The sequence below is a fragment of the Aotus nancymaae genome, unplaced genomic scaffold, assembly GCF_030222135.1.
Source record: "Aotus nancymaae isolate 86718 unplaced genomic scaffold, 86718_ANA_hifiasm-v0.15.2.pri h1tg000010l, whole genome shotgun sequence".
In the NCBI taxonomy this organism is placed as follows: Eukaryota; Metazoa; Chordata; class Mammalia; order Primates; family Aotidae; genus Aotus; species Aotus nancymaae.
In genome coordinates this window covers 58,611,900-58,638,400 of record NW_026988421.1, presented here as the reverse complement: position 1 = coordinate 58,638,400, position 26,501 = coordinate 58,611,900, and the positions used below count along the sequence as shown (strand labels likewise).

Here is a 26,501-nt window from a genome sequence, read left to right as displayed (position 1 = left end):
CCTTGATTGTGAGGAGGCCCATCTAAAAATACCCAGTATTCTTATAAACATAAGTAATTAATTCACTAACTGATTCAGTACGTAATTATTAAGGCCTCTGAGTGCCTGGCATATGCTACCTGCTGGGGGTGGGGACAGCAGTGAATAAAAGCAGATTTAGTCCTCTTCCCTGTTAGTATTTTCGTATCTATTGGTGGAGAGATGCATTCATCAATTAATTACAAAAATGAATTTATCATTGCAAGCTGTGTTAAGCATTTGTAAGTGCTGAGTTTGGGAAGGCTTTCTGGCAGAAGTGGCATTGAAATTGAGATTGGAAGAATGAGTGGGAAATAACCAGGACAAGAATATAGGAGGTAAAGAATGGGAAAGTAATTCCAAATTGAAGGATCAGTATGACCAGAGCCTTGTGGAGAAGGGAATGGCATTTTTAAGTATCTGGAAAGCCATCATTGTTAGGCAGAGGCCAGATCCCGCGGGAACTTTAGGATGTGTTAAAGATTTGAGTTCCTTCAAAGGGAAACCGTTAATGGGTTTTAAATAGAGTTTTAAAGAGAGGAGCATATTGTAAATAGAGGGGTTTTACACAAAGGGGCATGATGCAAAGAGAAATTCTTATTGTTTATTTATTTTAAGATGACACTGGCTATAGAGTGTGGGCTAGGACATTGGCTAGAACACTGGGAGGGTAAAAAGTAACAGGTAGGCCCGATACGGAATAATGACAGTAGTTTAAGCAATAAATATAAGGTAATGGTGATGGTAAAGGTAAAAGAGAATGGGTTCTAGAAGTAAATAAGAGATTTTGTTGAACAATTGGAGGGACAAGGAGGTGTCGGGGAAACTTCTAGATTTTGGACTTGTGGCCCTTCGTGGCTGGCAGTGAGGGGATCCACATTTTGGTGGGAAGGTCATGAGTTTGGTTTGAACATAAAGATATTCTTCGGTCCAAATTCTGTTAGGAAAAACAAAGTATGTGGTTGGGATAACCAATCCTGTACCCTAAGATGAGAATAATATACATTTTACTCTGTATTAGTTATGGCATGCCACAAAAATATAATTACTAGTAACAGCATTCAGTAAAATGATGTTTATAGAGTACTTAGTCCAGGGCTTGGCACATTATAAGTAAACCATTAACATTTGATATTATTGTTGTTTACATTATTGATACTCTCTAGCCTTTGTCTGTTATATACTCTGCAACGTATTGGCTGCACATTTACTTGTTAAATGAGAAATGACTTTTTCGAAACAGAGTCTCCTTCTGTATCCCAGGCTGGAGTGCAGTAGTGCAGTCTCAGCTCACCGCAACCTTTGCCTCCTGGGTTCAAGCAATTTTCCTGCCTCAGTCTCCCAAGTAGCTGGGATTACAGATGTGTACCACCACATCTGGCTAATTTTTGTATTTTTTAGTAGAGACGAGGTTTCACCATGTTGGCCAGGCTGGTTTCGAACTCCAGACCTCAGGTGATCCACACACGTGGGCCTCCCAAAGTGCTGGGATTACAACTGTGAGCCACTGTGCCCAGTCAGAAATAATATTTTTGTCTGTTAGCTTTCCTTAACTTGGGGGTTTTCAGCATACAGGGTCATGGTCCTGAAGATAGGGGATTTTCTTTTCATTGAGATACCTCCTAATTGAGGCGCAATGTTTATAAAGAGTACACAGTTATGCCTTCCGTGTCCTCTGTGTCAATTTTAATATCTTTTCCCTTCACCCCTTCAGCAGCAATTGTTCAGAGAGAGTACTACTGAGCATTCAGCATCCTGCCTTATCTGATCAGTGATTTCTTAACTACGTACTTTTCTATTGATGATACTCAAATAGATCCTATCTTCCTACCCTTAGCTCCCAAATGCCTCTTGCCCGTGCAAGGGAGTGCTGGTGCTCAGGCACTTCTGTTTGTTAAATATTTTGAATATCACCATCCTTACTTCACACTACTATTTAACTGCTTCATACACACTATCAGCCTATACTCACATGGAAAATATTCTATTAATTACAGTACCTAGAACCCACAAGAATCAATGTCTTCTGTTCTTCCACAAGTTATTATAAAAAAATAAGATTTTGGTTAAATGGGAGTGTATGTGTACATTGATTTAGCATGAGTAACAGTAAATTCATGAATCTGGTAAACTTTCATGAAATTAGATGTCATTAATCCATACATCTTGACTTTCATTTCTTTCGATAATAACAAAGGTGGCCAGGCACAGTGGCTCACACTTGTAATTCCAGAACTTAGGGGTCCAAGGCGATTGGATCATCTGAGGTCAGGAGTTCAAGACCAGCCTGGCCAACATGGAGAAACCCTGTCTCTATTAAAAATACAAAAATCAGCCAGGTGTGGTGGCCCCTGCCTGTAATTCCAGCTACTCAGGAAGCTGAGGCAGAAGAACTGCTTGAACCCGGGAGGCAGAGGTTGTAGTGAGCCAAGATTATGCCACTGCACTACAGCCTGGGTGAAGAGAGTGAGACTCAAAATAATAATAATAATAATAATAAAAAAGAACAGAGGTTTAGTATGCAGATAAATAGAGCAAAAATATGTTTTATTTATAAAATGGCAGGAGGAGAAATTTTTTTAATATACTGTAACACTTGTAACAATGCACTTGTTATTAACAAAAGATCTTATCAAACTAAAACTGTGCTTATTAGACATGATTCTTCCTATTTAATAAAGTGCCTCCAAAAATCCATCAAGTACCTATCTGCAGTTATTCTGGATCCCCAAATGTCATGTCTGTGGTTGTATAATCTAAATTCACACGAAATTGACTGGCACCCCCTTAAACCAGATGCAATAAAGTCAAGTTTCATTTCATAATATGTGAGTGAGTTAGAAAGGGTCCTGAGTAAACTATTTGAGCCTGTTCCTTTAGTGCTTGCTAGTATGGTTCTTCAATGCAGTACTTGTATTTCTCTGTTCTTTTTTTTTAACCTGTAATGTTCTTGCTGCATAATGTTAAATCTGTATTTTATGTCCTGTGATTTCTAGCTAGTTCATTTAGCTCTGTTTCCCTGAGGTTGATGGAAGGAGGAGTTAATATCCTCAGCTTTCTAACGGCAGACATTGAAAAACATCACGCTTGTCTCCAACGTTACTGGCTCTCTGAGCCACACTGCAAGAAATATTACAGACAACAGATAGTTTCATTTTCAATTTAGACACCCATTATTTGATGTTTACAGGCCATTCCTAATTCTGAGTCCAGAATTTATGGTTTGTTCTGGCGATTATCATCACAGCAATCTCCTGCAACTGGGCTGTGCTTCATCGGGAGCTTTGTGCCGCTTTATCAGCCCTCCCTGGCGCCTGGAACTGATATATAGCACCCTGTTCAAATCACCCTGCTCAGAGAGGCTTAGTTTATGGCTCCCCAGATGTCCATCTTTTCTGATGTGTAGATCAGTTTGCACCCACTCAGTGAGGGGGAACGTTGACCCTTGGGAAGGAGGGTGGTGGTCATTAAACAAGTAAAAGTCCAACATTTAAGATTCTGAACCCCTCTGAATCAAACTAGGTGATATCATTGATTAAGTTAAATGTACTGAGTTTTGTTCAGTTCTAATTAATAATGAAACATAGATGTTTCCTAGTTTGACTTGTAAACTTAAGATGAAGAGTAGTGTATACCTTTATTGAAAACACGGTAAAATAGTGGTAGTAACTGCTTTGGATTCATAAGTGCATTTCAAGTGGTTACTTTGTAGATTCTTTTTTGCATAGACAGTATTTAGCTTTGTCTCTCCGATACCTGGGTGTTCTTCAGGCTCTGTTCAATAGCATTAATTAAAGCTCCCGGAATGACTTTAGAAATCTCTGCACATTGATTATAGGAGAATCACTCACTAAATCTGTATTTTTGCAAGAATGTGGTGAAACATGTATCTATTATATGTGCTGTAGCCAGAATGACACTTCATTTTAAATGTTGCTGGTTGATATGAAAATAAGAATATCTTTTGCTACCAATTTCTACCTACTTTTGTGCTTTAGTGCGGCTTATGCCTTGCCCCTCTGCCCCTTCAGACTACAGGAACTAGAACTGACAAAACTAGACAAGGGGATATCTTGGTCATAAAAGGGCTTGCTACCCCTTCCTCCCTACATTAAAGATAACTTGCTTAGCACTTCCCGGAGAGGAGGGAGAGACAAAGGCAGAAAGAGAAAGAGAAAAGCCCAATGGAGATAAGGCTGTGAATAAGTCATCCCCAACTTCTGTCCAACTGCACCCCCTAGGTAGGTTGTCCTACCCAGATAGACCAACGAACTGGGAGATCTTCCCCTAATAATATTTTCTCTTAGGGAGTAAAGTAAAAATGCTCTTCCTTGTAGGGAAACACCACCAGGAGGCAACAGGAACATTTAGTACATAGTGATCAGATCTGAATGAGACATCAAGATGTCTGTTTCTGTATGCCATCTTACAGAAGAGGAAACTGAGACCCATAGAAACTGTGTGATTTGCTTAAGTTCACACATTTAGTAAGTGGAAAAGTTAGGAATCGCCTCTCCTATGACTCACTGAATATATTTTTTTTTCTCAACATTAGTATTTTGCAGGAAAAAAGGAACTTACAAAGATCTACTTGGAATTAGTCTTAGGAATATCACTTTGAATAGAGAAGGATTTTCTTTGAAGTTGCATTGTGAATTTTTAATTTGCATCATCCTGTGATCAGGGCTCTGGGTGAGTCTGGGACAGCGCTGTAGAGTTGGACTTTGCCCTTAGGTCATCCTCTTTTTCATGCCCTTCTTTCCACTTAACTGACTCTAACACCATTCTCAGGCCTGCCCTCTGAGAATGGTCAATGTTCTACATATTTCTTTATAAACTCTTCTTTCTTCTGTTTTTTCCCCCCAATAGCACATATTTAATATGTGGGATGTTTCCAAGGTAGCTTTTGGAATTTAAAACTAAAATAACTAAGATGTTTAAAAAACAGGTAAAATGAAGCTATTATATTTTTGTTTCTTGTCCCGTTGATTTTACACAGTTGGGTAAGTTATTCCCTTCATCCTGGTTGAAAAGTCAATCAATCCCCAAACTTTTCTAGTTATCTTCTGTCTTATGTGCTACTTCCTGTCTGCTAATCAATAACTAGAATATAACTGTCAAAACCTATACCTTGGTTTAACTTGGGCTGATCTTCCACAGCTTAGATCTATTGTAGGTAGAAAACCAGCAGTTGAAAGAGAACTTAATTGGCCTTTCTATTATTTTTCTCCCCTTTTCTGGGGTAGTTGCAAGAGGAGGAAGGAGGGCTAAAGGGAACATGAAAGTTATCGCTAGCTCCACGATGTTGAAGGCTGACTTTTCACTCGGACTTCCTATATCAGTTAGGGTCCCAGCAAGAGAAAAAAAGCAGGGCCCCAAGCTGGTAATTTGAGGAGAGTGTATTAAAGGGCCTATTTATATAGATATGAGCAAGGCTTGAGGGAATCAACAAGGGATAGAGCAAGACCCTAGGCCTGCAACTACAGGGAACTCTGCCCACTCCCAGGCCTGTAGGATAAAGGGGAGGGAGTGGGTCATAGAACAACAGAGGGTGGCTGTAGGAAGAAGGCTTCTGCCAGGAGTTGTGCTCTTCAGTAGACTGACACAGTCAACTTACGGCAACTAACTGCAATGGCAACCAGAAAATAAATATTTCAACCCTGTTCTCCTCCTCCCTGGCTCTGCCTTGCTTTGCCCAAACCCATCTGGAAGGGATCCAAGATGGCTGAATAGGAACAGCTCTGGAGTGCAGTTCTCAGCGAGAACAACGCAGAGGGTGAGTGAACACCACATTTCCAAATGAGTTATTATTTCCTACATAACAGGAGATTCCCAGGCTGAAAAGCACCATGAGTTTCCAGCATGGCTGTTTCAGCCAGCATAGCAGGTCTCTGCACAAAAACTCACACAAATCTGGGCAACTGTTTCAACTGGCACCTGGAATGCCTGGGAGACAGAGCTGCCCATTCAACTGAAAAAAAGGGGGCTGAAACAGGGAGCCAGGTGATCTGGTTTGGCAGGTCCCACCCCCACAAAGACCAGCAATCTGAAATGCTCTGGATTGAGAGTTCTGCAGCAAGTGCAGCTGAACCTGGGGCAGTCCAGCTCTGTTGGGGGAAGGGCGTCTGCCATTACCGAGGCAGTCCACCACTATCGAGGCAGTCTGCCATTACTGAGGCAGACTACTATTACCAAGGCAGTTCTAACTATACCTCTATAAACAAAACTGCAAGTAAGATCACACAGCAGCTGAGCAGAGCCCATGGCAGCTCAGCAACACCTCTGCTGGCAGACTGTGACTAGGCTACCTCCTTGCTGCACAGAGCAGCTCTGAAAAAAGGCAGCAGCACATCAGGAACTTATAAATAAAGCCCCACCTTCCCAGGACAGAGCACCCAGAAAAAAAGGCAGTTATGAGTTCCGCTGCAGCAGACATAAACGTACCTGCCCAGCAGCTCTGAACAGAACAACGGAGCTCATAGCTCAGCACTTGAGCTCCTATAAGGGTCAGACTGTCTCCTCAAGCAGCTCCCTGACCCCTGCATATCCAAAGACTAACCTCATAAAGGAAAGCTGAGGCTGACATCTGGCAGGTAACCTTCTAGGATGAAGAATAACAGAAGAAGAAACACGCAGCAACCTTTACTGTTCTGTAGCCACCGCAGGTGATCCCCAGGCAGGCAAGGTCTGAAGTGGACCTCCAGCAGTTGTACAGCAGAGGGGCCTGACTGTTAGAAGGAAAACTAAAAAACAGAAAGAAATAACTTCATCATCAACAAAAAGAGCGTCCACTCAGACACCCCATCCAAAAGTCACCAACTACAAAGACCACAGGTAGATAAATCCACAAAGAGGGGAAGAAACCAGCGCAAAAAGGATGAAATCACCAAAAACCAGAACATCTCTCCTCCTCCAAGGGATCACAACTCCTCAACAGCAATGGAACAAAACTGGATGGAGAATGAGTTTGATGAATTGACAGAAAGAGGCTTCAGAAGGTGGGTAATAACAAACTTCTCTAAGCTAAAAGAACATGTTCTAAACCAATGCACAGAAACTAAGAACCTTGAAAAAACGTTTGACAAAAGGCTAATGAGAATAAACAGCTTAGAAAAGAATATAAATGACTTAATGGAGCTGAAAAACAGAACACGAGAACTTCACAAAGCATACACAAGTTTCAATACCTGAATCAACCAAGCAGAAGAAAGGATATCAGAGATTGAAGATCAACTCAATGAAATAAAACTAGAAGGCAAGATTAGAGAAAAAAGAGTGAAAACAAATGAACAAAGCCTCCAAGCAATATGGCATTATGTGAAAAGACCTAATCTATATTTGATAGGTGTACCTGAATGAGACAGAATGTATCCAAGCTGGAAAACACTCTTCAGGATATTATCCAGGAGAACTTCCCTAACCTAGCAAGGCAGGCCAATATTCAAGTCCAGGAAATACAGAGAATACCACGAAGATATTCCTCAAGAAGAGCAACCCCAAGGCACATAATCATCGGATTCACCAGGGTTGAAATGAATGAAAAAATGCTAAGGGCAGCCAGAGAGAAAGGTTGGGTTACCCACAAAGGGAAGCCCACCAAACTCACAGTGGATCTCTTGGGAGAAACCCTACAAGCCAGAAGAGAGTGGGGTCCAATATTCAACATCCTTAAAGAAAAGAACTTTCAACCTAGAATTTCATATCCAGCCAAACTAAGCTTCAGAAGCAAAGGAGAGATAAAATCATTTATGAACAAGCAATTGCTGAGAGATTTTGTCACCACCAGACCTGCCTTACAAGAGCTCCTGAAAGAAGCACTAAACAAGGAAAGGAACAACCAGTACCAGCCACTCCAAAAACTTACCAAATGGTAAAAAGCATCAACACAATGAAGAAATGGCATAAACTAATGGGCAAAACAACCAGCTAGCATCAAAATGGCAGGATCAAATTCACATATGACAATATTAAACTTAAATGTAAATGGGCTAAATGCCCCAATCAAAAGACACAGACTGGCAAATTGGATAAAAAGTAAAAAACCATCAATGTGCTGCATACAGGAAACCCATCTCATGTGCAAGGACACACATAGGCTTAAAACAAAAGGATGGAGGAAGATTTACTAAGCAAATGGAAAGCAAAAAAATGCAGGAGTTGCAATTGTAGTCTTTGATAAAATAGACTTTAAGCCAACAAAGATCAAAAGAGACAAGGAAGGGCATTACATAATGGGAAAAGGATCAATGCAACAAGAAGAGCTAATAATATATACATACCCAATACAGGAGCACCCAGATACATAAAGCAAGTTCTTAATGACCTACAAAGAGACTTAGACTCTCAACAATAATAGTGGGAGACTTTCACACTCCACTGTCAATATGAGACAGATCACGAGACAGAAAATTAACAAGGATATCCAGGACTTGAACTCAGATCTGGTCCAAGCAAACATAATAGACGTATACAGAACTCTCCACTCCAAATACACAGAATATACATTCTTCTCAGCACCACATCACACCTGTTCTAAAATTGACGACATAATTGGAAATAAATCACTCCTCAACAAATGCAAAAGAACAGAAATCATAATGAACAGTCTCTCAGACAACAGTGCAATCAAATTAGAACTCAGGATTAAGAAACCAATTCAGAACCACACAACTTCATGGAAACTGAACAACTGGCTCTTGAATGTTGACTAGATAAACAACGAAATGAAGGCAGAAATAAAGATGTTCTTTGAAACCAACAAGAACAAAGACACAACATACCAGAATCTCTGGGACACATTTAAAGCAGTGTCTAGAGGAAAATTTATAGCAATAAATGCCCACATGAGAAGCAAGAAAAGGTCTAAAATCGACACCCTATCATCAAAATTGAAAGAGCTAGAGGAGCAAGATTAAAAAAACCTCAAAAGCTGGTAGAAGACAAGAAGTAACTAAGATCAGAGCAGAACTGAAGGAGATATAGACACAAAAAAACCCTTCAAAAAATCAATAAATCTAGGATCTGGTTTTTTGAAAAGATCAATAAAATAGACAGACCTGTGGCCAGACTAATAAAAAAGAAAAGAGAGAAGAATCCAATAGATGCAATAAAAAAAGATAAAGGGGATATCACCACTGATTCCACAGAAATACAAACTACCATCAGAGAATACTACAAAAAACTCTATGCATGTAAACAAGTAAACCAGGAAAAATGGTTAAATTCCTAGACACTTGCACTCCCCAAAGCCTAAACCAGGAAGAAGTTGAAACCCTAAATAGACCAATAACAAGGGCTGAAGTTGAGGCAGCAATTAGTAGCCTACCAACCAAAAAAAGCCCAGGTCCAGATGGGTTCACAGCTGAATTCTACCAGACATAGAAAGAGGAGTTGGTACCACTCCTTCCGAAACTATTCCAAACAATCCAAAAAGAGGAATTCCTTCTCAAATCATTTTATGAGACCAACATCATCCTGATACCAAAATCCAGCAAAGACACAGCAAAAAAAGAAAACTTCAGGCCAATATCCATGATAAACATAGATGCAAAAATCTTAAATAAAATACTGGCAAACCAACTGCAACAGCACATCAAAAAGCTTATCCATCAGCTATTATCAAGTAGGCTTTATCCCGGGGAGTAAAGGCTAGTTCAACATAAGCAAGTCTATAAACATAATCCACCACGTAAACAGAACCAAAGACAAAAACCACTTGGTCATCTCAATAGATGCAGAGAAGGCCTTCGACAAAATTCAACAGCCCTTTAGGCTAAAAACTCACAATAAACTATTGACGGAACATATCTCCAAACGATAAAAGATAATTACAAGAAACCCACAGCCAATATCATACTGAATGGGCAAAAACTAGAAGCATTCCCTTTAAAATCTGGCACTAGACAAGCATGCCCTCTCTCACCACTCTTATTCAATATAGTATTGGAAGTTCTAGCCAGAGCAATCAGGCAAGAAAAAGAAATAAAGGGTATTCAATTAGGAAAGGAGGAAGTCAAATTGTCTCTATTTGCAGATGACATGATTGTATATCTAGAAGACCCCATCATCTCAGCCCCAAATCTTCTTAAACTGATAAGCAACTTCAGCAAAGTCTCAGGATGCAAAATCAATGTGCAGAAATCACAAGCATTCCTATACACCAATAACAGATTTAACGAGAGCCAAATGAAGAACGAACTGCCATTCACAATTGCTACAAAGAGAATAAAATACATAGGAATACAACTAACAAAGGATGTAAAGGATGTCTTCGAGGAGAACTACAAACCACTGCTCAAGGAAATAAAAGAGGACATAAACAGATGGAAAAACATTCCATGCTCATGGTTAGGAAGAATCAATATTGTGAAAATTGCCATACTGCCCAAAGTAATTTATAGATTCAATGCTATTCTCATCAAGCTACCTATGACCCTCTTCACAGAACTGGAAAAAACCACCTTAAACTTCATATGGAACCAAAGGAGAGCCTGCATAGCTAAGACAATTCTAAGGAAAAAGAACAAAGCTGGAGGCATCACACTACCTGACTTCAAACTATACTACAAGGCTACAGTAATCAAAACAGCATGGTACTCATACCAAAACAGAGATATAGACCAATGGAACAGAACAGAGGCCTCAGAGGTAATACCACACATCTACAACCATCGGATGTTTGACAAACCTGATGAAAACAAGCCATGGTGAAAGGATTCCCTGTTTAATAAATAGTGTTGAGGAAACTGGCTAGCCGTGTGCAGAAAGCAGAAAGTGGACCCCTTCCTGACACCTTACACTAAACTTAATTCCAGAGGGATTAAAGACTTAAACATAAGGCCTAGCACCATAAAAACCGTAGAAGAAAACCTAGGCAAAACCACTCAGGACATAGACACAGGCAAGGACTTCATGACCAAAACACCAAAAGAATTGGCAACAAAAGCCAAAATAGACAAATGGGATCTAATTAAACTCCAGAGCTTCTGTACAGCAAAAGAAACAATCATGAGAGTGAACTGGCAACCAACAGAATGGGAAAAAATGTTTGCAATCTACCCATCTGACAAAGGGCTAATATCCAGAATCTACAAAGAACTAAAACAGATTTACAAGAAAAAAAAAAAACCATTCAAAAGTGGGCGAAGGATATGAACAGACACTTTACAAAAGAAGACATTTATGAAGCCAACAAACATATGAAAAAATCCTGATCATCACTGGTCATTAGAGAAATGCAAATCAAAACCACATTGAGATACCACCTCATGCCAGTTAGAATGGTGATCATTAAAAATTCTGGAGACAACAGATGCTGGAGAGGATGTGGAGAAATAAGAACACTTTTGCACTGTTGATGGGCGTGTAAATTAGTTCAACCATTGTGGAAGACAGTGTGGCAATTCCTCAAGGACCTAGAAATAGAAATTCCATTTGACCCAGCAATCCCATTACTGGGTATATATCCAAAGGATTGTAAATCATTCTGTTATAAAGACACATGCACATGTATGTTCATTGTGGTACAGTTTACAATAGCAAAGAACTGGAAGGAACTCAAATGCCCATAGATGATAGACTGGACAAGGAAAATGTGGTACATATACACCGTGGAATACTATGCAGCCATAAAAAACTATGAGTTTGTGTCCTTTGTAGAGACATGGATGAACCTGAAAACCATCATTCTCAGCAAACTGACACAAGAACAGAAAATCAAACATCACATGTTCTCATTCATAGGCAGGTGTTGAACAATGAGAACACATGGACACAGGAAGGGAAGCATCACACACTGGGGTCTGTTGTCGGGGAATAGTGGAGGGAGAGCGAGGGGTAGGGAGGTTAGGGAGGGATAATATGGGGAGAAATGCCAGATATAAGTGACAGGGATGGAGGCAGCAAACCACATTGCCATGTATGTACCTATGCAACAATCCTACATATTTTGCACATGTACCCTAGAACCTAAAGTGCAATAATATATACATTATATATATGTGTGTGTATATATATATAATATATATGTATATAATAAATAAAGGAGGTGAGTGGATCTAGAGCGGCAAATGAAAAAAATTTGGCCCAAGCAAAGTATTAGCCAAGAAAATCCAGAGAAACGGAACCGGTAAGCTACATATATAAATATGTAAGAGGAGATTTATTATGGGAATGGCTTATGTGATTATAAAGGTGAGGACATATCATGATCTGCTTTCTGCAAGCTGGAGAACTCTGGAAGCCATTGGTGTAATTCAGTCCCCATCTGAGGGCTTGAGAACCAGGGGAGCCAATGGAGTAACTCCTAGTTCAAGGCCAAAGGCTTGAGACTAGGTTGGGGGTTGAGGGAGGGTGCTGGCATAAGTCCTGATGTCAAAAGCCTGAGAACCTGGAGAGCTCTGAGGGCTGGAGAGGAAACATGTCCCTGCTGGAGAAGAGAGAGCAAAATTGTTCTTACTCTGCCTTTTGGTTCTCTCTAAGTTCTCAACAGATTAGATGATGCCTGTCCACCTTGGTGAGGGCACTTTATTCTTTATGGGATATACTTATCCAAATGCTAATTTATTCTGAAAACACCTACACAGGCATACACAGAAATAATGCTGTTATTTTTTTTTTAATGAGTTATCTAGGTATCTTTTAACCCAGTCAAGTTGATATCATAGGTGATTCTGAGGGTTCCTTGGAGGTCTGCATCTGACCTGCATGCAGTTCACTTAATGTGAGTGATATCTTCTTCTGCAGTTGACGGCTTATTTATGAAATCCAGATTTTTCTATGACTCCTTGTAGCTTTTCTATATTTACTGATCTAGGCAATAGTCTTAAGCAAACAAACAAACAAAAACAAGATGACCCCAGGCCAGCTCTCTTTAGCATAAGGCCCTATCTGGACCACAAAAAATGCCTAAATATTGGAATTCATTCACTCTTTCTTCTGCTTATTCATCAGCCAGTAGCCAATCTCCTTTCACTGGTTACATTTCTTGGGAGAGAGTTCACAGTTGCCCACTGAACCTCACCTGCTAGGGACTCTGCTTTTAAATGTTCCATTTAAGTCTCTCCTACTAGGCTATGGAGTGAGGAAATAGGAAGGAGAATGGGAATTCCAGATTCTTCATATAAATCCTCTCCAATAAACCTTCCCTAATCTCCACATATTTTGACCTTTATACCTTTATTATGGATGCGAGGTTTTACTCAGAGCCAAGTAGTGGTTTTTGGTTTTTGATTATTTCTTTTGAAAATCATTATCTTGGTCTGGCAAATAAGTGAGGAATGCCCTATGTGTATCTTGTTTCTTTAGTTAAAGCTAACATTTTTCAATGAAATAGAAATGGAAATTTTCAAATATTTGAGGGAGATTTTCAAATATTAGAATCTGGCAGTGGAAAAAAAAAGGAAGAGAATATCTTTGAGTAGATGCCATTGGTGCCTCTCACGTTATACTATGTAGATCTGTATTTCCTCTGACTGTATGTAAGTTAGACCCTGTTTATGAGATTTTTAAAAATTTAAGATGTCTGCACAAATCAACTGTTATAACAAATAATGTTTGCAGTAGGCTAAGAGGACTTGCTATAAAAGAATATATTATGTATCTTACTAATTTTATGCATACTTACTAATTTATCTCGAAGGAAAAATTTTTATATGCCAAGTTTCTTTAAAGCGGAGACTTTAACTTTCTTACATGCTTTAGAATATGAAACGCTTCAAGTTATGAACATTGAAACTGCTAATTGAGGAAAGAAATGATAGAAAATATTTATGTTAATCAGCAAAGAATACATCCATTGTATTCTTATTTTATGGTGTTAAAAATAAATGTGTCTGCAAGACACAGATTACAGTTCACTGTGAATGCAAAAACAATAACCAGGATTGTGGAAGTCTACCTGTTTTGAGTTTCATATGTCCAGACTATGGAAATACTTTGTTTGACAGTCTATTATTCAAACTCCATAAGGCCCGCTGTTGTCTGAAGTTTGACATACGGAGTATTATTAAACTATGAAAAGCTGGCTTAGGAAGCAGAGTAGGAATTAGACTTAAGAAACTAGAAGAGCGGCAGAAAATAAAATTTTTACAAGATCAGTGGTGTTCTGATTGTCTACCTACAAAAACATTGTAGAGACAGAAAAAAATGCCAGGAAAAAATGATTCATTTAAAAGAGGGAAAATAATTTATTTGGTCTATGTGTATTATGCTATATCATTGCTTATTAGACTTGGTAGTGGTTTTGAACATTATAGACAAAGTCTTTGCCATAGGAGCTCACAGTATAATTGACAGTATAAAATACTGCATTTCTCCAGTTTCTTACAGACGCTTTTATATTAGCATCACAGCTGTTTTCTTCAGGGGTAGGCACTTTTCTAAAACTGGCTGCTGGGTCAGGCATCACAAAATCAAAAGGATTTCTAGAATGAGCCAGATCTCATTCCAGATCCTCTGATGGTGACTCAGTAAAAAAGTTTTGGAATTAAAATATCAGTAAAGACATAATGTGCAACTTAATAATTAATTGATATTGGAGGATTTGTGAACTTTGGCCTAGATATCTATATTTCCTCTATATTGACTGTCTTAAAGAGTATACTGTATTCACGGTCTCAATATTATGTGTAATAAGAATCTATAATCTTTCTGATGATCATAAGCAAACCCTCCTCAAAGAAATCTGTTCATGTTTCATATGTTCATTCATTCATTCAAAGATTCTTTAAAAATTCATTCAGATTAAATATTGAGCACCTATTATGTCCAAATACTATTGGAAATATAGCAATGAATAAAATAGTTAGTGTTCTCTATCCTCAATTATCTTACAATTACTTTTATTGCTAATAATAGGTATAATTTATTAAATATCAGATACTGCTCTATATGCTACAGGTAAATTACCTCATTTAATTCTCATAACAACCTGAAAAACAAGTATTATCAACCTTATCCTATAAATGAAGAAAATGTAGCATACCTTATATAACTAGCCTGTGGTCACCTTGTTAATAAGTCTTAGAACCAAGATTTGAAGCATCTCTTTCTGATTCCACTATTATACCAACTTTTAATAGCAGTTTAACATAAATGTTATTTTAAAAGCAATGCCATTGATATAAAATGTTCTGACAAGCTGAAAAAGAAGTTCAGTTTCAAAAGCACAGAAATTTGAAAGATCTGTTTACACACCAACAGTGGCTGATTCAATCAATTTTGGTTGCAAGATTAGGCAGATTTCTTATTTTACATATTGATTTAAACACATTAAAAACAACGAGAATACATACACATGAACACACACATAACACACTTATGAGACTGACAGAAGTTTTTCCATTAATTCATTATAGCAAATAAAACTATTAGACATTACCAGTAAACAACACCATAATTCCACAGAAAAATGACAAAAACTTCAACATAAAAAATAAAAACACAGTTGGGTGCTGTGGCTCATGTCTGTAATTTCCACACTTTGGGAGGCTGGATCACGAGGTCAGGAGTTCAAGACCAGCCTGGCCAACATGGTGAAACCCCATCTCTACTAAAAATACCAATAATTTAGCCGGGTGTGGTGGCATTCGCCTGTAATCCCAGCTACTTGGGAGGCCAAGGAAGGAGAATCGCTTGACTCCGGGAGGCAGAGGTTGCAGTGAGCTGAGATCATGCCACTGCACTCTAGCCTGGGTGACAGAGCGAGATAATGTCTCAAAAAATAAAAATAATAAATAAATAAATAAATAAAAATAAAAACTCTTAGACAAAAGGCAGTTCTATGGATAAATACCTTGATTATCTCTCTTGTTGTATTTTTATTACATGAGTCCTGTAGTACTTAGGAACTATTAAAATATATAATATATTTTGATCCTGCCCTAAACCTATGCAAAATCTTTCAATTTTGAATGTATTCCCTTCATTTAATAGTAGCCATAGTATGATTTATAAGGACAGCTATTAACCTAGGAGCTAGCAAGATCTGAAACTCACTGGAGCAGAGGTTATAGCAAGTTTAATTTAATGCTGAATCACTCAAATTAATAGACTCCATATCTTAAATTTCTCTAGATTAAGAACAACGTTGATTCCACAGTTTGGTAGTCTTGAGTAGAGGATGAGACTTCTAACAGGAAGAGAGGAAAAATGGGAGGCAGGGATTGAGGCAAATTGTCACAAAATATAATACCTTGAAATAACAATATTAAAAGAGCCAGTGATTTTAGAAAACAAAGTGTTGGGTTACTCCTGACTCTTTCAGTCTCTTTCAAAGTTACCTATTGGTTGCAGGGATGGATCTTTTCATCTGCACTTACATATTTGTATGGTTGATTCTTCATCGAAACACCTTTAAAAGAGAAAGTTATAGTTTATACTGATCTCTGTGAGTAACATCTCCAGAAAAATGATTTGATTTTCTTTCTGTAGTGCAAATCCATGAATATTTATTTCATGTTTGGTGAATATCACTTGAAATTCTGTATTCTGGCATGAGCGTGTCTGTCTGAGAACACAGGCAACAAGCTGGAGTGTTGTGTTCTCAGTACTCGATTAGCTGCTTGCTAGACTATATACCAACAAAGAATTCTAACGCCACACTCTATTAGAGTTCAGAGGGACACTTAAGATGATTTAGTGCAATGGCTTCCTTTTATACATGCTAAGGACATTTGAGACCAAGGACAAGAGAGGTGATTCATCCTAGTTAAGGCCAACAAGATTGCTTATTTAAAAACCCCCATTTTCTGATCCCCAGGTTAGATTTTTAAACTCATACTAAGTTTATATTATACCACTTATAGGTAATAATAAAAGTCTTTGAATAAAAACACTGATTTAATAAATATTTGATAACTAATAGGATGGATATTATTTTTGTTAAAAATAACACTGAATTTATTAATAATATAGCTTGAATATTACTTATAAGTATGGTTAACTATTCTTCATATATTCATTTTATCCACATCCATTAGTTAAGTTTCAGGTATTATAGAAGATACAAATTACAGATTTAAAAGTTGTCAATGCAAAAGATGAGGCAGAGTATAAACAAATGATAACAAAAAGTCTCATAGATATAGTAGAAATATATAAAGAGATTAATAAAGAAAACAAAAAGTAATTTTTAGCTTTTATAGTGAAGTTGAGGAGAGTCAGAAAAGGTCATAGAGAATGAGGCAATTGAGCTGAGTCTCAGATTATGAATTAAGAATTTTCCTGTTGAACAAGAAGCGACAAGGGCATTCCAGGACAAGGTTGGTGTTTGAAAAAGCACAGGGAAATCAGCCAGTTGGTTTAGTTCAAGAAACCCAAGTGTGACATTGGTAACACCAATGATATGTCTAATAATAACTGCTAACATTTCTTGAGCCCTCACTATTTGCCAGACCTTGTATATTCTTTATCCTTTTATTCCTTACAATAACTTTGTAATATAGTTTTTATATTATCTCCATTTTATAGGCAAAGAAGCTAAGACTTTGAGGATTAAGTCACTTGTTCAAAGACTTAAAGCTGTCAAGTGATGGAGCTGATTCAAACACAATTTCAACTGGCTCCACAAACTTACATTCTGCTCATTATATTTTAGAAATAATTTTATAAAGCTTACATGATACATATACTGAGTTTAAGTTACAGTGCCTTCAAGTTGTCATGCTATGGTGGCTGAAGTCTGAGATGGGACTCAGGTCTACCTAACTCACAACTTAGTGTGTGCCCTCCTGAGGCAAGATACTTAAATTTACTGAACTTCATACAAACACGTGTAGAGTTATTGTGAACGGTAGTTGAGACAATACCTGTAAAGCACTTATTATACGTGGTAGACATTTGACAAAATGTTGTTTCCCCCTCACTGACTTCCAGACCTAGTCCAGCAGGCACCTACATGAGCGTGGCATGTTACTTTCCAAAACAATACAAAAGCTCAGCATTTGTAGCCTTCATCCTAGTGCCTCTGTTAGCTAAATCGTTCTACTCATATGGTTAATTTTTAAAAACCTCATTTCGAAACTCAGAGTTAATTTTTGGCTTGTTTGAGTTTTATTTTCACATTGCAGACCTTATTTTTAAAAGATCATTTAGCATGCCCCATCAGGTGTCTTCCTGACATACCATTCAATACAGTGGTACTCTAGAAGGAGAGATTTCATTTTTCTTACGCTTGTCTGTTTGTGTGTCTTTCATGCCTGAAAAATCTAGACTAGAATCTGTGCCTGTGCTGTGTTAAGCATAAAATATTTTTCGAGAGATTTCTTTAGAGAAGAACTAAGTTTAAGGGTATCATATTTCATCTTTACCATGAAATAAAGATTTCCCATTTAAAGGAAAATGCATCATTTTAAAAGGTTGAATAAAATGGCACACATTTACAAAACAAAAACAAAACATAACAACAACAACAAAAATTTCCTGCCGTTTAAATTTCATACAGGGCTCCTCTGCACTGATTTTACTTTGACTATGAATTAGATAAATTTTTATTTGCTTTAAATCTCATCTCTTAGTGTTTGAGCCTTCATAGTTTACTGGGGTGAGCATCACGGCCTGCCTATTTCAAATGCCTCCTTTTATTTTCAGCTTCGTACACACATGTTTTGACATATTTTCAATGGCTGTTTATGCAAGATATTGTGCAATAAAAGTAACATATTATTCTATAATTCTTCTTTTTAGAGAACATGGCCCTTTCATAGAATTTTAAAGTTAGAAAGGAATATAGAAACAATTTGGGGCAAACATTCATTTTATGAGTTCGGATATTAAGGCCCAGAAACGTAATGGGATTTGCCAAAACCTTATCTGGTCTTCCATTTCTCTATTTATTTAACAAATAACTGTTGAGCCCCTACTATGTGCAAAGCACTGTGCTAGATGCTCTGATGGACCAAATGTATGTAAGAGGTTTTTCTATTTCAAGGATCATACAGTCTAGTGAGAAAGATGCATGCAGTTAAGTTATTAAGCATAGGACAAATACTAATGAAGTGAGCTGTTTATGAGCCCTTCTGCAATTCTCAGACTGAAATCGTCATCCTTGTGTTGACCTGGCTTTCTCCTTGAAATGACCATTTCAGTTCACAGCTCTATAATCTAGCCAGTTGTTACTGCTGGAAACCAGGATTGTTCTCTTTCCGTCACCTGCCAGCATCTGCCAGTCGTCCACCAACCCAGATTACTCATAGAGTCCTTAAGTCTGTTGTTTTTCTTTATCTTGACTGCCACTGCATTGGTTTCAACACTGTTCATCTCTCTATGGATTATTACCCTGACCATTTAACACTTCTATTTCTGTTCGTCATCTCCTCCGATCCAGTGTACAGTCTCCAGCCAGTTTGATATAATGGTCTGATTCTATCATTCATTTGCTTACTTCTATGACTCTCAGTTGTGTATAGGGTTAACCTCATTTCTTGGCAAAGTAAAGACCTCCAGGATCAGACCTCCCCTGGTACTTTTACCAATACCAAATAATCTTTAAGGACCTTTACCTTTGCTCACGCTATCCCTGCCCCCGATAAGTTTTTTCTCTTCTCTTCACCTGGCTGACTTTTATATATCCTTTAATACTCAATTTTGACCTACTCAAGAATCTTCCCTTAATCATTAATGAGAGTGCTGCTCTCATCAATCCATGTGTTACCCTAGGTACCTCCATAAACTACTGTGTTTGTGTCTATCATTAGATTTGTGCACCTGAAAGGCAGTACTTGATCCAATATATCACTAGTTCCTTGTATGGTGTCTGACATACAGTAGATAATAAAGATTTGTTGACTATGTTGAACTATTTATTAAACCAAGTGTTATAAAAGATGTATAAGAACTATAAGAAAGTATAATGGAAGAGAGTCATTAATTACAAATAAGACGATCAACAAAGGCTCTATGTAAAATTTAGTAATTGAGTTATACCTTGAAAGAGGTCCATAACCAGGCCAGGAACAGTGGTTCATGCCTGTAATCCCAGCATTTTGGGAGACCAAGGCAGGTGGATCACCTGAGGTCAGGAGTTCAAGACCAGCCTGGCCAACATGGTGAAACCCCATCTCTACTAAATACTAACAGTACAAAAAAAAAAAATTAGCCAGGTGTGGTGGTGGGCACCTGTAATCCCAGGGAGGTTAAGGCAGGAGAATCACTTGAACCCAGGAGGCAGAGGTTGCAGTGAGCCGAGATGGCACCACTGTACTCTAGCCTGGGCAACAGAGCAAGACTCTGTCTCAAAAAAGAAAGAAAGAAAGAAAGAAAGAAAGATAAAAAGAGATCCATAACCAGAAAAGTAGGAGACAGGAAGTGAGAAGAGAGGTATTTATACAAGCAGAGTTCTTGAGTTGTAATCATACTGCAGAGAATACAAAAGACCTATTAAGATGTCTCACTAGTGGTTGACAAGTAAATATGGAAGTAGATTATATGAGGCTTTGAACACAGTGATCAAGACTTTGTTCTTAATTTCATCAGTAGGGATAGAGTGAAGGCTTTTAGAGCAAAGAAGGGACATAATTTGACCTCATATTTCTCCACTAGGGATTAAGCCTCTTCAGGGTTGTGATTTTTTGGTTGTCTATTTCTTATTTACTATTTTATTTTATTTTATTTTATTTTATTTTATTTATTTTTTCGAGATGCAGTCTTGCTCTGTGGCCCAGGCTGGAGTGCAGTGGCATGATCTCGGCTCACTGCAACCTCTGCCTTCCGGGTTCAAGTAATTCTCCTGCCTCAGCCTCCCGAGTAGCTGGGATTACAGGCATGCACCACCAAGTCCAGCTAATTTTTGTATTTTTAGTAGAGCTAGAGTTTCACCACGTTGGTCAGTTATTTTATTTTTATCTAATTAAAAGATGACTAGCATAAAAGTAGAAACTCATTAGACATTTGAATAAACAAAGAAATGTATGTTTTAGAACAACACTGTCTGATAGATCTTTCTGTAATGACGGAAATGTGCTATGACTGTGTAGTACAATACAATAGCCACTAGGCACATTTAAAATTTAAATTAAGGAATTAAGGAACTAAATTTTTAATGTCATTTAATTTTAATTAATTTACATTAAATTTAAATTACCACATGTAACACTGTATTTTCTATATTGGACAACACAGTGTTAAGAAGTTCTTCCTTGCAGAGTCTTAACAGAAAACAGATGATTAGAAACACTCAGATTAAGATAATTTGAGAAACTTTCTCCAAATGTGTGGGCAGCTTTAAGGGAACCACAAGAGACAGTGCAATTGATTGTGGGTTATGTGAGATCAATGATGAGGTACAATTGATGGAGAGACTCCTAGTTAAGATTATACAAGTATAATTAGCCTGGATCACATTGGGACAGTATTTATAACAGGTAATAATTTTAATACAATTCCATTGAATGAAATTCATTCTCAGATTTTTTTTTTTTTTCTGAGACAGAGTTTCATTCTTGTTGCCCAGGCTGGCATGCAATGGCACAATCTCGGCTCACTGCAACCTCTGCCTCCCGGGTTCAAGTGATTCTGCCTTCGCCTTTTGAGTAGCTGGGATTACAGGTGCCTGCCACTGTGCCTGGCTAATTGTTTTATATTTTTAGTAGAGACGAGGTTTCACATGTTGGTCAGGCTGGCCTTGAACTCCTGACCTCAGGTGATCCACACACTATGCCTCCCAAAGTTCTGGGATTACAGGTGTGAGCCACCGTACGCAACCCAGAATTGTTTTTTCTTTTTTTTCAATAAAGTCTTTCTTGGCAGTTTGTTTACGGAAGAATGTGATTGCTTTCTCTATACAGTGCTGACCTTTGCCATGTGTTCTCAGGTCTCTCTGCCTGACACTCCACTGTAAGTGGTCCCTTTTCCATTAGCAGGGATTTGCTGACTTAATGATGGCTCCTTTCAAGGATCACTTTAAGGAGCAGTCTCCTTTCTGAGCTCTTGGGATATAGGCAGGTTCTGACTGTTATCTGCGGTTGTGTTTTAATATCCTGCCCTTTCCATCTCTTGTCTCAGAACACAGAATTCACCTTTAGTCCTAGCTCATTGCTTGATGATTTGTTAAGGCTTTGAAAAAAGAAGAAATGAGAGCCTTTAAGCTGGATAGGGCTAGTTCTCCTTGCCTTATTTATTTTTATGCTATGCAAAAGGAATAAAGAGGTATAAAGTGGCTTGACTGAAGCCAAATAAATCTAGATAAATAGAGCAAGGATCCAATAAAAAGCCAGAGGTGAAAAAGAAGAAAGGTGATTGTGGTTGGGGATAAGGCATCAGGTGAGAAAAAAGCAAGAAGGGAGACCTTTAAACTTCCTGTCATGATAGGGACTGTTTATTATTACCTAGAGAACGAAATGTCTTTGACCCAGTGAAACATTTTAAACTAGGGTTAAGCTCTGGGTAGAAATTAGGGAATAATTTTTGTAGTCCTTATTGAATCTCTGTGTGCTGTCACCTCCTGTCATCCTTTATTTAAAGTTTGGTATGCTTCTGCTGCTAGCTCTGAGAAGGGTGACATCTTTTAGTTGTTCTGATGAATCACACCACAGAAGCTAGTGGGTTTTTACAGCCAACACAACAGGAGTCTCTCGTATTATTCCTGATTGTGTGTGTGTGCGCGTGTGTGTGCGTGTGTAGGAGGTCTCTTTGTCTGTCCCACTTCTGCCCCTTTTTAATTATCTCTGCTCTCATGAAGTGGAAAGCGACACAACCAAGAGCAAACACTGCATGAAACAAGAGAATAAGGGCTGGGTTCTTTAGGTAAAATTAGAAACTGTCTCATAGCTCATTGTGTATCTGTTTATGCTGTTGTCCTGTATAGTCATGAGTTGACTCTTCATAATTCTTCACTGCTAGCATAGAGAATGCTGGATAGGAGCTGTGAAGGTAACCACAACTTTGATCTGCGAAATTGTTGCCATTGCTCTGATATCCAGAATATTATTAGTGCTCATAGAAATAACCTAACCAAATCTCTCCTGTTTCCTTTTTCTTCTCTCTTCACTAGACACTGTTTCCACCATGTACACATTCCATACTCTCTTTATAAGAAGCTAAAACATGGTAAAGACCTAGTGGCCTTCTACTCTGTCTCCCGATAGTAGGTGGCTGGACATATGTGATGCCAATTTATGGCTGTCACAGTGCATCAGATTTGGTGTTGGAATTTAGCAGACCTGGGTTTATGAATGCCAAATATCTTGCAGTGTATAGAATGATCTCCAATGATGGTTATTTTTCACACCTTAAATATCAATAACACTGCTGCTGGAAAAATATAGGTTGACCTGAGGTTGAGGTATATACCAGCAACTTCACCTCATAGAGAACTTTAGCTGTGCCTTCAGAGCTAAATGCTAAAATCTCCTTCAGAGTCTCTAGAATGACATCTTTCTGGAAAATAGTAGGCCTCTCATCAAACTATGTTGTGTTTTGAATTAAGTTGTTCATTTATATTTATAAAGTAGTCAACTCTATTCAGTAAGTCCTGTGTAAGTTACTATCAGGAATTGACAAAATTTAAGATATATTTGCTAATATCAAGATTCTAACAGTATCGTAAGAGTGACGCACACACACATAAATAAAATGAGTATATTAAAAAATGCTCAAAATGCTATTGGTGCAAGGAAAGGTGAGAGTTTACTTTTGAACAAGGTTGTTGGAAGAACTCCACGTGGAAACCAGTGAAGAATAGATAGGACTTCAGTAGGTGTTGTTTTAGAAGGTGCTCCCTGAAGTCAAAGGTACATTACATGTAAGAACTGAGGAAAAGAGACAGGAAAGTATAGGAATATTGCTACTGTAAAGGAGAGTGCTTGAGAAGCTATGGCAGTTCATAAGACTAAAAAGTAGGTTAGGACAGAGTATAGACAGTGTTTTAATTTCTTGTTAAGGAGTCTACTGGAGAGTATGGGTTTATGTATGAGTTTAGTCTTTGGGGAAAGGGTCAAACATGCTGCCTCGTGGTTTATACTTGGCCTCAGTGTCCTTTTTCATGGAGTTCGTGCTGTAAGCTCCTTCAGTTATCAGCGGCTTAAATTGCCTTCCTGATTTTCAAGGTCTCCTCTCAAGAGCCCTTTTCAGTTTATTAATTTAAATAGCAGCAATTTTCTTAGAGGTGAATCACATAATGATTTTTTCCAATCTCTTTTATATGAGATATCACTGAAAAAAGTATGATTAGATTTAATCCAGTTGTCTCCCACAAAAATAATATGTAGAAAATACCAACCAAGGTGACTCTCTATGTGCTTAATAGCCTAAAGATTTAGGTTAAGGATATAACAGAGAGCTGTTCTGCTCAAAGAATAAAAAGGTGTTGTACAAATTATCTGAAAGAGCCAAAAACAGCGTCCAGTTCTTACTTAAAACAATTTGTTCTTGGAATATTGTCAGCTAAAATCGTGGTCAACTTTTGCAAATTGTATGAATTTGCACTGCATATTTTATTTAGTGTTTAGCAAAACTCCAATATGGCTCTGCATAACTTACACAATACACCATGGAAATGACTTCAGAAACTCCCACAGAAGTTGACAAATTGGGCATCTAATGCTTTTAAGCTAATTGCATGCTTAGTGATTTAAGATTTGACTTGTAAAAAATGAAGATCAGAGTTTCATGAAGATAATGTTTTGCCTACTGTCACACCGAATACAACGTAACTCTGTATCTCTGTATCAGAAATATTACAGAAGCTTAAAGATGAAAATAATGTGAGCTTTAATCACTATCCTACTTAGTCTTAAGTGAAATGCTCATGAATCATATATAATACAGCAGTTTTGAAACCTAGTCTTGAATTTCAAGCTGTTATTTTCAGGAAATTCAGAAAGCAAATTTCTAAGTGATAAAGATTAATTGATGCCATTGCTTATGTCACTTTTTTCTTTTTTGCAGACTGGAAAAAAAGAAAGGAGTAATACCCTGAATGTTGCTTTAGACAACATGTGTAAGAAGACAAGGGACCTTCGCAGACAGGTGAGGGAAGAGGGAGATATGGAGACAGAAACATACTTGCCAAATGAAACTGTTATTCATTGCAGGCATATTTACTTCTTGTTTTGTTCCTTTCAAATTAATTTAGAATGAGAAAGAGAACAGTAAATATATACTTTCCATATTTATGTCTTCATACCTCAGATGTTTTTGTGGCCAACATAAAGTAGAAGAAAGAATGTGTGCCTTATCAGACAGAATTACATTCAAATCCTGGTTCTGTCCTCATTGGTTATGAGATCTTGGGCACAAATTTCATCTCTCTGAGCTTCTTTGAACCTATAAGATGAAATTAACAATTTGCAATAGGGTTGGAAGGAATCACTAAAATTCATATGAGTTCCTGACCCATAGCATGTTTTTAGGGAACGCTGATAAATTGATTCTATTACATGAGAATTTATCATCTAAATGCTTACATCCAAATGCTTAACTAGTAAGTAATTCAGAGACCCTATCAAATCCTCCTTCCATTTTCTTTTTTCAGAATACTTCAAAAATTAGTTTTAGTATAAGTTAAGGCTTTTTTTTTTTAACCTTAGGTCATCAGGAACACGGGATTAGAAAGAACTTCATTAAACAATTTAGAAGTCTAGTATTATGCCACAAGTTAAACATTTCTCCAGTAATAGGAAGACTTAGCTATTTTCAAAGACATTTGCTCTTCATTCCTTTTCTCTGTTTAATAACCAAGGTTCTTTCTCATGCACAACTTTAACTTGGTCATCATTAACTCATCAAAAGGGGCAAAAAAGTATTCAACTATAAGCTTTTAATGCAATATATTATTATATTTTAATGGCCAGATATAGTAAAATGGCTGAACAATCTTTTAATTCAGAAGGAGACTTGGAAATGGAATAAATAGGGATCTCCAGCCAGTTAATAATAGCTGCATAAAAACATAATTTTCACATCTGTGAAAATCTCAGTTTCTCAACTTTATGGCTTTAATGTGAATTCTGTTTCTATCATTAACACTTACAATCATGGAAGGTAAGAGTCAGAAGGAACTTAGCACAACCTGTCTTATGATGCAAATGAGAAAGCAGGCCAGTATGGTGAGGTGGCCTGCCTATGAGGATGGGGCACTGAGTCAGGACCGGTACCAGGACACAGAAATTTATATCCTTAGAGCCATCCTTCCGCTTTGTGGAATGATCTCTATTCTCCGTCTTCTTCAGGATTTCTACCCCATCTGCTTCACGTAGGACTCAGAAAAGTTGTTTCTATGAGCTATCAACGATTGTGTCTCTCGTTCATGTCTCTTCCCTCTATATTGTCTTCAACAACATTATACATAAAGAGCTAATCTACATTTATACCTCCAAGGGTTTTAGAATTATTATTTTTCTAAATAAAGTCAAGAAAATGCAATTACTTGTGTGTGGAATTACCAGATTTAGCAAATAAAAGCACAAGGCACCCAGTTAAATTTGAATTTCAGATGAACAACAAACATGGTTTAGTATAATTATGTCCCAAATATTGTATGGTACATA

The 26,501-nt window shown here is 37.7% G+C and overlaps 1 protein-coding gene across 5 annotated transcripts in view; it reads left to right on the top strand.

Annotated features, from left to right (window-relative positions):
• The window catches only part of CTNNA3 (catenin alpha 3), a 1,835,081-nt gene that overhangs the window by 942,275 nt on the left and 866,305 nt on the right, over positions 1-26,501 (top strand). For all 5 annotated transcript variants that reach the window (XM_064374172.1, XM_064374173.1, XM_064374171.1 and 2 more), the window contains one exon: positions 24,901-24,981. In XM_064374172.1, the coding sequence (XP_064230242.1) occupies positions 24,901-24,981 (81 nt within the window). The remainder of the gene's footprint in view (positions 1-24,900; positions 24,982-26,501) is intronic.